Source organism: Podarcis cretensis (assembly GCF_951804945.1).
Source record: "Podarcis cretensis genome assembly, chromosome: 4".
In the NCBI taxonomy this organism is placed as follows: Eukaryota; Metazoa; Chordata; class Lepidosauria; order Squamata; family Lacertidae; genus Podarcis; species Podarcis cretensis.
In genome coordinates this window covers 4,188,212-4,201,375 of record NC_137173.1, presented here as the reverse complement: position 1 = coordinate 4,201,375, position 13,164 = coordinate 4,188,212, and the positions used below count along the sequence as shown (strand labels likewise).

The following is a 13,164-nucleotide window of genomic DNA, read 5'->3' as shown; positions in this document are numbered from 1 at the left end:
AGAGCGAAAAATACAGTACTTGCCTTTTTCTTTCTATTCTTTGAATATTGTATTCTCGTTTTATTGCTATGGCCGATGGCTGACGCAAATAAAGATTCATTCATTCAGCCAGCAGGGGGCACTTCAGCCCACACTTCCCCTGTTCCAGACTCTCTGGATCTGAACCGCTGCTGCCCCCCACGCCCTGACCACCCTCCCCGTTTCGCGTGCGGGGGGTCGCCCACCTCTCGAGGGCCTTGTTCCTGTGCTCGGCGGCCTCCGCTTTCTTCTGCATGAAGCACCGGAGCAGCTCCAGGCCTCTCTCGGCCGCCCGGCGGAACTCCCCATCCTGCTGCAGGTAGCGCTGGTGCAGAGAGACATAGTCTTCCTTCATGGCGACGGTCCTGCGGCTCAGCTCCTCCACCTGCTCCCGCAGCAGGCGATGCTCGGCCTCCAGCTCAGAGACGTGCCCGCTCAGACCGGCCAGCCTGGAGCAGACCAAAGCAAAGGGTCAAGGCAGGGCGTCGGAAGAGCCAGCTGGACGAGGCCCTTCCAGCCCAGCATCCGGTTCTCCCCAGGGGCCAACCAGGCGCCCATTAGGGGAAACCCATAAGCAGGATTCGAACACAGAAGCAGCTCTGCCCTCCTGTGATTTCCAGGAAGCACTGCTGCCATCAACTGTGGAGGCAGGGAGAGGGGTTTTTTGAGCATGTATTTGGGAGAACTGAGTCTCCTTACCTTTTCAAAATTAAATCATTACAGTCGTACCTCTGGATACGAACAGGATCCGTTCCGGAGCCACGTTCGCATCCTGAAGTAAACGCAACCCACATCTGCGGGTTGCGATTCGCCGCTTCTGCGCATGCGCGTGACGTCATTTTGACCGTATGCGCATGTGCAAGCGGTGAAACCCGGAAGTAACATGTTCCGTTACTTCTGGGTCGCCGTGGAGCACAACCCAAAAACGCTCAACCTGAAGCAACTTCAACCCGAGGTATGACTGTATTGTGTTTTGTCTGGGTGGGCTGGAATGGATATATTTACCCAATGACTGAGCCAAAAATCCACCTGTATCTGTAATCAATAAAGTTGTGGCCATTTCTCATCCTGATCATTGTCTGCTTGAGTTAATTCCTCACATCTTACATTTAGCCACTGCCTGGGGAGGGGGGGGGGTGGCACTGCGCCATGGCCCACAATAAACCAACAAACAAATAAACAAAATTTGTGGGGAGCTCCCCCACCTTCCCCCTCCCCAAAAAATATTTATTTAATTTGGAAACCCTGGTTTGCGCTTCAAGACCCCCAAGCCAGTCTCAGGAGAATAAAAGCACAAGGACACAGAATTTAGTTTAATGTTAATGCCCCAAATTTAGGCCACAACTTGATTGGTTACATAATGTGAGGGGTACTGGCTTAGGCATTGGCATCAACAGATGATATCTGACTCCTGCTCCCCTTGCAGGAAGTCTGGAAGGGTAAACTACCGGTTGGGGGAGCCCAGCTGATGCAGATCGACTCGAAGATCTCCTGGGTTCCCGCTGGGATTGTGGTATGGCCCTAGCCCCTCCCTGGGCTTCGGAAGAGATCCACACTCCCAGATTCCTTTAACACAGCGGTTCTCAACCTGTGGGTCCCCAGATGTTGTTGGACTACAACTCCCATCATCCCAGACCACTGGTCATGCTGGCTAGGAATGATGGGAGTTGTAGTCCAAGAACATCTGGGGACCCACAGGTTGAGAAACACTGCTTTAACAGAATACCCTTACACATGGAGGGGCAGGTGATGGCTGCACCTTACCTCCCCACCACACCGCTATTCCAGTGCCTAACCATTAAACCTTACAAAGTTGTGACGATTGCTAGGAGGTAATAATAATAATAATAATAATAATGATAATAATAATAATAATAATAATTTTATTTATATCCCACCCTCCCCAGCCAAAACCGGGCTCAGAGCGGCTAACAACAGTAAAAATAGCACAGTTTACATAAAATCACACTCAATTAATTGAAATACGTTCTAAAGTAGGCGAAAACCAAGTGGCTGGTGCCGATTTGCCAAGTGGGAAAAGTCCTCCCAGGCCCCACAGTGGTGACCAACCGAAGTCCATAGCAAGGCCAGCGACCCTACCTAAAAGAGGGTGGAGGGCAGGAGATCCGCGGCGTGAGGCCGAAAGAGGAGCTTCCCGAGTCAAGCACCGGTTTAAATTGGCCCCGGCCATGCCCCCACAGCTCCCTAATTGGCCGCCTGGCAAATGGCGTGGCCGGGACACCCTCAGCGGGATGCTACCCCGCACCAGGCTGAGGCAGGGGGGGGACTTGGTATCCCGAGCGCACAGGGGCGCCGACTTATAAAAAATATTGGGGGGCCCAAGACCTCCAAACCGCTGCTGCTGGGGGAACGAAAGGGGCGAGCCCCGGGCTGCCCCGACCTTAAGTGAACCAGCCGATTGGCTGCTGCCGTGGGCGGTGAATATTAATGAGCTAGGGGGAGCGGGGCTGACGCCAGCCCCGCGAGATTGTTGATGGGTCGAGAGCCCGCAACCCCACCCCCTCTCTAGATCGGGAGTGGCTTTGTTTTTCTTAAATTATTGGGGGGGCAGAGCCCCAAACGAATTTTTGAGGGGGCTCGGGCCCCATCAGGCCCCATGGAGTCGGCGCCTATGCGAGCGCAACCGGCTCCCACTCGGAAGCGGAACTGATAAATCGCGGTCATCCCCCAACCTTGCATACCTGGCTCCCAAAGGATTGCAGTGGTACCTCTGGATGCGAACGGGATCAGTTCCGGAGCCCCATTCACATCCTAAAGCGAAGGCAACCCGCTTCTGCGCATGTGCGTGATGTCCTTTTGAGCTTCTGCGCATGCGCGAGCGGCAAAACCCAGAAGTAACGCGCTCTGTTACTTCTGGGTTGCCACCAAGCGCAACCCGAAAATGCTTAACCTGAAGCAACTTTAACCCGAGGTGTGACTGTACAGGGGTACCTCGGGTTACATACGCTTCAGGTTACAGACTCCGCTAACCCAGAAATAGTGCTTCAGGTTAAGAACTTTGCTTCAGGATGAGAACAGAAATCGGGCTCCGGCGGCACGGCAGCAGTGGGAGGCCCCATTAGCTAAAGTGGTGCTTCAGGTTAAGAACAGTTTCAGGTTAAGAACGGACCTCCAGAACGAATTAAGTACATAACCAGAGGTACCACTGTATTATGTCTGTCCTGGACCTGAAGGGTAGAACTTCTCCCACCATTGCCCCCACCAAAAAAAGAAAGAATCGAAAAGAGGCGTTGCGCCATAGAAGAAACCGGATGGAGGAACGTTACCTGCCCCTCTGTTCCTCCAGTTCGGCATCTTTCGCTTTGAGCTGCAAGTTCCATTCATAGATGCTGTAGGCAAGCTGAAAAAGAACAGAGAGGGGCCCCCTGGTCAGCTGGTCTGCAGGCTTCTCCTTCAATGAAAGACTGGATCATGCCTTGGGCGGGGAGACATCCTGGAGGAGGGTGAAGGCATCAGGGCAAACAAGAAGCTGGAATGGGTGATGGCAGGGCCGGATTTAGGGTTGATGAGGCCCTAAATCAGGCATCCCCAACTCGGCCCTCCAGATGTTTGGGGACTACAATTCCCATCATCCCTGACCACTGGTCCTGTTAGCTAGGGATGATGGGAGTCGTAGTCCCAAAACATCTGGGGGGGGCGAGTTTGGGGGTGCCTGCCCTCAGCTCCTGAAGGTAATGGGGCCCTTTATATGTCCAGCTGTCCTTTGTCAACAACAAATTGTCAGTTTTTTGTGCTGAATATACGCTAGATGGTAATTCTTGGATCTAATAGGTATCTAAAGTCATTTGAACATAACAAAATATGTATTTTATCAAAGTAACTGTTATAGCCAGTCCATGCAGAATGTAGGCACCCTATATATAGAAAGGAGCAAACCAGGGATATTTTAGGGAGCGGGCGAGCAGGCAGAGCCCATGACTTGCATCATAGGAGCCTACACAACACAAAACACTGTTGCTGTATGTAGGCTTTAGTTTATTTGTTTTTTATCTTATATTTTGGAAATGAACGTCCAGGTTTTTTCCCCTTTAAATTTTTTGGGGGCTCCCAAGGGAGTGGGGCCCTAAGGTATAGATCAAGGGTCAGCAAACTTTTTCAGCAGGGGGCCTTGTGGGGGGCCGGAGTATACTTTTTTTTGGGGGGGGGGGATAAATGAATGAATTCCTATGCTCCACAAATAACCCAGAGATGCATTTTAAATAAAAGCACACATTCCACTCATGTAAAAACACGCTGATTCCCAGACTGTCCACAGGCTGGATTTAGAAGGCGATTGGGCTGGATTCGGCCCCCGGGCCTTAGTTTGCCTACCCATGCTATAGACTGTTTAGCTTATATGTAAATTTGGCACTGGGTGATGGACCAATGAATAATTCTGCTTACCCCTTCTGTCCCATTTCCCTGACCTCTCCTGTTCCTTGGATGTGGGAGAGGTGTCTTGCCCAAATTCCCAGGCCCAATCCTGTGTCAGCTTACCTCCCCGTTGATGCTTTCCAGCTCCGCCAAATGTCTCTCATGAATCCCCTTCAGGGTCTCTGTTGTTTCTGCAGAGCCCAATACTGCACCCAAGAAACAGTCATTGGTCTCCTGGACGGGTCTGCAAAAACACAAGCAAATTCAGATGAGAAAATCAGAGTAGCCACTGGTCATCAATAGCCCTCTGTGAATTTGTCCTATCCTCTTTAAAAGCCATCCAGGTTGGTTGCCATCACTGCCTCCTGTGGCAGGGAGTTCCACAGTTGAACCACGCACCGCATGAAGAAGCCCGCAAGCAGGGCTGGAAGCAACAAACCCTCCCCATCATATTCCCTGGCAACTGGTACCCAGAGGCACTTTGCCTTAAAAAATAGAGGCTTTGTTTAGACAGCAAGGCTCCCAGATCCGCGCTCCATGAATTAATCTGTGCAACCAACAGTCTGTGTGAACCCCACAGTTCTTGCAGTCATGGAAATTAATATTGGGCATGGAAAATCAACTTCTGGAGAATGCCTTTTTGTTTCTAATTCAAAGCCGCTAACCAGTGAATTCCGTGCATCCGCTATGTGCTGTTTGAAGACAGGCTTCCCTTTGTCTGTGCAAAATCTGTTGCCAATCAATTTAATTGATTCAGTTCCAGCGTCGTAAAAGAGATTTCTCTTAATCCACTTTCTCCGTCATCTTTTGCTGTGGCAGCTCTACACACACACACACACACACACACACACACACACTCTGGGTGTGGGTATCCTGGGTGGGGGGAAACCGCCCCCTTCGACCCCAGATGAACCAAAAACCTCAGACACCCAGATTTCCTTTTAAAAAGGGAAAGTTTCTAACAGTGGTAAGACCTGAGGAAAATGTACAAACGCTATACTTCTTTATGTGAGAATCCTGCATGTTCCCCCTTTCTGGCTGGACACTGTGAGGCAAGGATGCTGGACTAGATGGGCCACTTGCCTGATCCAGAAAACTCTAATAATAATAATAATAATAATAATAATAATAATAATAATAATAATAATAATAATTTATTATTTATACCCCGCCCATCTGCCTGGGTTTCCCCAGCCACTCTGGGAGGCTCCCAACCAAATATTAAATACACAATACAGCATTAAACATTAAAAGCTTCCCTAAAGAGGGCTGCCTTCAGATGTCTTCTAAAAGTCTGGTAGTCAGTGGCGTAGCGTGGGGGGTGCAGGGGGGGCCGGCTGCACCGGGCGCAACATCTGGGGGTTAGGGTTAGGGGGCTCAAATCCACGGGTTAGGGGGCGCAAATTACTTGCCTTGCCCTGGGGGCTGACAACCCACGCTACGCCACTGCTGGTAGTTGTTGTTCTCTTTGACATCTGGTGGGAGGGTGTTCCACAGGGCGGGCACCACCACCGAGAAGGCACTCTGCCTGGTTCTCTGTAACTTCACTTCTTGCAGGGAGGGAACCACCAGAAGGCCCTCAGAGCTGGACCTCAGTGTCCAGGCAGAACAATGGAAACACTTTTTCAGGGATACAGGACTGTTCTTCTGTATTCTATTCTTTGCAGTGCCCCAAGAAATAAAAGCCTTGCAGACACACAGACCCCTGCAGGCTGCGATGGGGGCATGAGGTTAAGAGATCAGAAACTATTCTTGAACCTAACTGAGGTGGTTCCTTTAGTTCTATGTGAATTGAGAGAGTGAAAAAACACTTATCACTAGGGCTGGGTGATCTATTAATATATCGTCCAAAACCGGTTTGAAGTGATATCGGTTTCATAGTTTTTTACCTGACAATATATCTTGAATCATGATGTGTGTTTGGGCTAGGCGATACATCGTAGAAAACCGGTTTGCAGCCCATATCGTGATATCAGTTTCATGATTTTTGACCTGGCAATATATCTTGAATCATGATGTATGCGTATCTGCTATGCAAAAATCACAATGTGGGGAAAACCGTGAAGCCAGCCAATGTCTCTACCTAACTCCATCCTATTTCAGACATTGTGAAATATCAGTATATCGTGATTCTTAGCTGGTGTTATAAGAAAAAAAACTGATCCTTTTCCCTTATAGAGAGCCCGTATAGGGTCCTTACGTAGGTTCTCTATTGGTAGGAGAAAATAACAGAGACCAACCAGAGAATATTGTGAAGCAAAGCAGCTAGTAAGCCTGATCTTTATTAAACTGTTGCAACAGGGTCTCACCCCCCCATGCAGGAGGGAGGAGGGACACAGAACAAAGGTGTGCAAGCCCTTATATAGACTTTTGAAATTGCCCACCCTGGAGTCCAAGACCACCCAAAAACATCATACATACATCACAGAAGGGGCGGTCTACAGCAAAATCCGGTCTGGCAGGAAACCTGTTGATGGGTTTACCTGGGCAGCCTGACCATTCTTTTGCAACAAATGCTTAATTCCTGAGTCCAGGTCACAGGCTCACCCTATTCATACACAAATGTGCCCTTAAGGCAGGATTTGTGAGCACAGAGACAAAGATGGGGGGGGGGGGCTTTTCCCATTTCCATCCAAACTGCGGAGGAATAGCCGAGGTCACTGAAAGAGTCGAAATGGCTTCAGGATTGTTTTCCTGTACTGTTTCAGACATGTGGTTTATATATTTATGTATGTGTTTGGCTGGTACATTTATGAACATTTATTTTATATCTTAGACCTTACAATTCTCATAACACTGGTGGTATATCAAGATACTGAAAACCAGATATCGCCCAGCCCTACTGTAATGGTTCTAGGGGGTTGCTCGTGCGTAAGTTGTCGCCACACCTGGCTGAGTTACCTGGGTGAACCCTATTTTGTCCGGACAGCCACTCACCCGTGGCTGTCTCAGTCGCTGGCAGAATCCGTCAGTGGGCGTTTCTTGAACTTCTTCCAGCAAAGAAGTTCTTTGACGCCTAGTTCCCTCCTACTCTCCCTGTGCGGAAGCCTTCTGCGCAGGGAGGGTGTGGGCAGCGGAGGACCCGTGCTCTCCCCGCTGGTCTCCGGCGAGGAGTCATGGAGCCACCTCGCCGATTCCCCCATCTGCCCCCCTTCTCCACTGGTGCTACGCTGATTTCCTTCCCCAAAAGATGGGCTGCTTCTCTCCCTCCTTGGACGCTCTCCGTAATCCCTCTGGAGCCCTCCCTCTCCCTCTGGCTCCGATGGCAGTTCCCTGACACCTACTTAGCACTCGGACTGGGTGCATGAGAAAGAAATTCAGATGTGCTACTACTAATCTGCAGCCAGCAGAATTTGAACGCACACCCTCCCAAGGCAACCCTGGTACTGCCAAGGTCCCTGACTCAGCACAGATTCTGCCCAGGAGGGAGGCAGAGCTGAATTAGCCTTGCAAGACTTGTGCAAATGGGAAAAAGCGCCCATTGTAAACGTGCGAGGCACAGCCGCTGCTATTCTGAGTTATTTTGGTCCTGTGCGGTGCCAAGACAAGTTGTCTGTGTGTTTACTTCCACAACCGAGTAAAATTCCTGCACAGTCATCGTGAGGGGGAAAAGAGAAGAGGCCTCTGAGCCTACCAACCATCACCCAGCGCGGGTGTCACAGGAAGCAAGAAAAAGAAAAATAAGAAAAACAGAGCAGAACAGCAACAGCAACAGGAAACTCCTGACTCCTACCCACTAAAGCCAGAACTAAACTACATATTGACGCAAAGACAGGGAGAGAACTGAGGTTTTGATACCTGGGAGGGAATCCTCGCAAGTTATCCAGAGATTTTGCTTGCAGCTTTGCAGTGAGGTTTTCCAGGTTGGATTTTTCCAAGAGCTTGTTATCTACAAGAAAATAAAGAAGATGGATGCTATGAAAGGGAAGACCAAAGAATAAGATTCCTGGAGAATTTACGGCAACACATCTCCCACTGGCAGCGATGCAGGACGGAAGACTTTCCCATCGTATTTTTTCTGCCAAAGATATTCTACTTTTAGAAATACATTGTTTCCCAGTGCTTGGTTTACGTATAAGCTAAACAAGCTATCGCTTAGGGCCCTGCTCTCTTGGGGCCCCAAAAAATTTTAAGGAAAAAAAACCTGGATGTACATTTCCAAAATATAAGATAAAAAACAAATAAAATCAAACCTACATACAGCAACAGTATTTTATGTTGTGTAGGTTCCTATGATGTAAGTAATGGGCCCCGCCTGCCATATAAAGGGCCCCATTACCTTCAGCCGTTTAGGGCCTCGTCAAACCTAAATCTAGCTGTTAAGTTGTGGGTGAACATATCAGACGACACAGCGATTCTTCAAACAGCTCTTGTTTATTCACAGGCCAGGACAGAACTGAACTGAAGGGTTCAGCCAGCCTGCTTATATAGAGCTCCAGTACAATGTACCATATTTTTTGCTCCACAGGGCGCACTGGACCATAGGGCGCACCTAGTTTTTAGGGGGGGGGGGAATAAAGAAATAAAAATTTAGCCCCAAAGAGCCCCAAAGAGCAAAGAAGCCAAGACAGTGAGCGGGAACTCCCGCCGCGCTCAGAAGGTTTGCGGATAGCTGCCTGAAGCCTGCATTCGCTCCATAGGACGCACACACATTTCCCCTTCATTTTTGGAGGGGGAAAAGTGCGTCCTATAGAGCAAAAAATACGGTAACTGTAACAATTTTCTAAAACTATCCAATCATTGAACATCACTTTCAATCCCTTATTTGCATAACTATCTACAGTATCCCCCTGCTGGCCCAGGGTGCGAACTTCAGTACATAACACCGGCCCTGATTGTTTCATAAATTAACAGGTTGCATGGTGAATAGAACACAATGCGGGTCAAACAGAGCAGTCATATCTAAATCAAATTGATGATTAACTTTTTCCAGGTGCCTATTGCTAGGAAGCAAATATAATTGTGTGCTCAGCTCTTCAGGCATTGCAAAATTGGTGAGTTAACAGTTTTCAATCCTCTTTCTTCCCCCTCTTGAACTCTAACGTAGGAAAATGCTTCAAGTAGCTGCAAGAATTCTATTTTTTAAAAGCCAAGTAAAATTCTGAATTTGTTCAAACCTAACACTGAAACCCCACCAAAGCTGCAATCCTATAGCCATTTACCAGCACAGGAGCCGGTTTAACTCAATGGAACTTACTCCTGAGGAGACATTTTTTGCAAGTGAATTTGATTGAACGCCCCCACCCCCACCACAATCTAATATTTTAGTGCAACTCCTTTTCCAAATGGGAAACTTTTTCCACCACTGTATTTCAAATCAATACAAAATTATCAAGACATGACTCTTCTTTACTAAAGTCTCATTAACACACTAAATCAGATCTATGCTGATTTAGGACAATAGAAAATTCATATATAGATATATCTGACTTCATGCCAGCTCAGCCTTTAACAGCCATGGTTGCTCTTAAGTTCTTGGTATCATAGAATTATAGGTACTGTATGTACCCCAAGGGTCATCTAGTCCAACCCTCTGCAATGCAGGTTCTTATTTCATACAACGCAAAATTACTTACCGGTACTTTGTAGGCCCAGAGCAAGAGGCTGTTTATTGTTGAACAGACTAACACAACAACAACAACAACAACAACAACAACAACAACAACAACAACGGGAGATGTAAGGAGCCAAAACAATGAGCTAAGGATGGAATCAAAGCTACAACCCATAATAACTGGATACAGTATTTCACTTTCCAATTGTTCATTGCTATAATTGCCACGACACATGTGCCCTTTTTTGCAATAAGAACTTTTTACTCTCCCAGACTTAACAATGGCCATATTCGTCTGGTGCTTTAAAAAAAATTTTCCCCAACTTCTTCCCCCTTGCTAGTAAAGCTGGTTTCATGCTGCTGCGATTATTCTGTATTCTACAAGGCCTCCTCTCCCGCTGTTGTTTTGTGTAGCTTATAACTGGTTTTATTGTCGGAAACCTTGGCCTGCATTTTGTAATTTCATAAGCCGTAAAAAGAGCCCAGAGGACAAGGAGGTACACGAAGTCACTCACTGAATAAAAAACCTTTCCCCAATCTAGCAGAGGGCTGAGCGGATCCTGCCGATTTGGACCAGTTGCCATGGTTACGAAGCTGCACAGAGCACTGAATGCTTGTACGCAGGACGAACGGGGCAAACCGCCTTGCAGCAAAAAATACGACAAGTGACTTTAGCTACATCTGGACTAGTGCAAGTTTTAGTGGCGGGGAAAGAATGAGCAGAGGTTGCACAGCCACCTGTCAGGGATCCTTTACCTGCGATTCCTGCATTGCAAGGGGTTGGGCTAGAGGAGCTTTGGGAACCCCTCCCCACGCTACAGTTCTAGGATTCTAACAACGTTCTTTTGCTGCAGTGCAGAGTCATCTTATTGTGGCATGATTCTGCATTGAGTAGAAATATGCACAGGTGCAGTTTTGGAAGGGATAAAACAGCTACTTGAGATGGTGTCTGGATGACGCTCAGGTCTACCCGCCTGCATGCTCCAGTGCTAGGAGGGAACCGGCCACAGCTGGGGCTCGTGTGCAAACTCCGGGTCTCAGGCAGCCTTGTTGTTGTTTAGTCGTTTAGTGGTGCCTGACTCTTCGTGATCCCCTGGACCAGAGCACGCCAGGCACTCCTGTCTTCCACTGCCTCCCACAGTCTGGTCAAACTCATGTTCGTAGCTTCAAGAACACTGTCCAACCATCTCGTCCTCTGTCGTCCCCTTCTCCTTGTGCCCTCCATCTTTCCCAACATCAGGGTCTTTTCCAGGGAGTCTTGTCTTCTCATGAGGTGGCCAAAGTATTGGAGTCTCAGCTTCAGGGTCTGTCCTTCCAGTGAGCACTCAGGGCTGATTTCCTTCAGAATGGAGAGGTTTGATCTTCTTGCAGTCCATGGGACTCTCAAGAGTCTCCTCCAGCACCAGAATTCAAAAGCATCAATTCTTCAGTGATCAGCCTTCTTTATGGTCCAGCTCTTACTTCCATACATCACTACTGGGAAAACCATAGGTTTAACTATATGGACCTTTGTTGGCAAGGTGATGTCTCTACTTTTTAAGATGCTCAGGCAGCCTAGGTAAAGGTAAAGGTACCCCTGCCCGTACGGGCAAGTCTTGACAGACTCTGGGGTTGTGCGCCCATCTCACTCAAGAGGCCGGGGCCAGCGCTGTCCGGAGACACTTCCGGGTCACGTGGCCAGCATGACATCGCTGCTCTGGCGAGCCAGAGCCGCACACGGAAACGCCGTTTACCTTCCCGCCAGTAAGCGGTCCCTATTTATCTACTTGCACCCGGGGGTGCTCTCGAACTGCTAGGTTGGCAGGCGCTGGGACCGAGCAACGGGAGCGCACCCCGCCGCAGGGATTCGAACCGCCGACCTTTCGATCGGCAAGCCCTAGGCGCTGAGGCTTTAACCCACAGCGCCACCTGCGTCCCTTTAACTATATGGTTTAACTATATGGACCTTTGTTGGCAAGGTGATGTCTCTACTTTTTAAGATGCTCAGGCAGCCTAGCTGGATGTAAAAAGGGTCCGTTCGAAAGTTGCTCACAGTGGCCATCCTCACACGCTTTTCACTCCTCTTTAGGGTGATTCTGTGGGTTAAACCACAGAGCCTAGGACTTGCTGATCAGAAGGTCGGTGGTTCGAATCCCCGTGACAGGGTGAGCTCCCGTTTCTCGGTCCCTGCTCCTGCCAACCTCGCAGTTCAAAAGCACTTCAAAGTGCAAGTAGATAAATAGGTACCGCTCTGGCGGGAAGGTAAATGGCATTTCCGTGCGCTGCTCTGGTTCACCAGAAACAGCTTAGTCATGCTTGCCACATGACCCGGAAGCTGTACGCCGGCTCCCTTGGCCAATAAAGCGAGATGAGTGACGCAACCCCAGAGTCGGCCATGACTGGACCTGATAGTCAGGGGTCCCTTTACCCAAGGCAAAGAGGCAGCTGGAGAGAGGATGCTGAGATCCAGCACCAAATCTGGGCCAGACACCAAAACCTTCTGGGTGGCCACAGCCTGGGGGCAAGCACGGAACAAAAAACTCTTTAGTTATTAGATGCAACGCAGGACAGTGGTTAGAGCAGGTTCTCCAAGGGTGTAGCAGGAGAGAACGGCAAGTCCAGTGGTAAAATTGAAGGGCAATCTATAGTGTCAAAATACTTAAAGTACATCTGTAAGAGGCTTCTTTTTAATTATACTTTGGGACTGATTCCTGTTCTTATGTAGATGCCTTGTTTTATACTTTCTGGGTGCCCCATGATTGTATTTTAAAGTCATTGTGTTCTAGGTTATAAAATTCAGTGCTGCTGGGAGTCGTTCCTTTTTGTTTTCCGGTGCATTTCTTATCCGCAAAAAATTCGGCGTGGGGCGAGCAAATTTTTATTCTGAAAGTGTGGCCCAGAGAAAAATGTTTGAGAACCAAAGGGTTAGAGTGTCACACTGGGATCTGGGAGAAGTGGGGGCACCGGGGGCGGAGAACAGGCGGGGGCATGGCTGGCGCATGTCCCGTAGGTGTGGCATGCTGCCCGCGGGGGCATGGTGCCCGGTGCAGGGTGGTGCGCATTGCGCGTCTGGGGAGACAGCCGCAATAGCAACCCCCCGGAATGGTACCTGGAGCAGCCCGCTCCCCCCGCCCCCTTCCTCCGCCAGTGCCTGGGAGAGCAGAGTTCAAATCCCTACTCAGCCATGGAGGCCAGTGGGGGACCTTGGGCTATTCACCATCTCTTGACACACCTAGTCT

General features: G+C 49.0%; 1 protein-coding gene across 1 annotated transcript in view; it reads right to left on the bottom strand.

Moving 5' to 3' along the window:
- The window catches only part of ATG16L2 (autophagy related 16 like 2), a 56,237-nt gene that overhangs the window by 36,467 nt on the left and 6,606 nt on the right, over positions 1-13,164 (bottom strand). Inside the window, exons 2-5 of the mRNA XM_079973797.1 lie at positions 8,191-8,281; positions 4,516-4,636; positions 3,306-3,379; positions 225-467 (exon numbers count right to left, since the gene is read on the bottom strand). Coding sequence (XP_079829923.1) covers positions 225-467; positions 3,306-3,379; positions 4,516-4,636; positions 8,191-8,281 — 529 coding nt within the window. The remainder of the gene's footprint in view (positions 1-224; positions 468-3,305; positions 3,380-4,515; positions 4,637-8,190; positions 8,282-13,164) is intronic.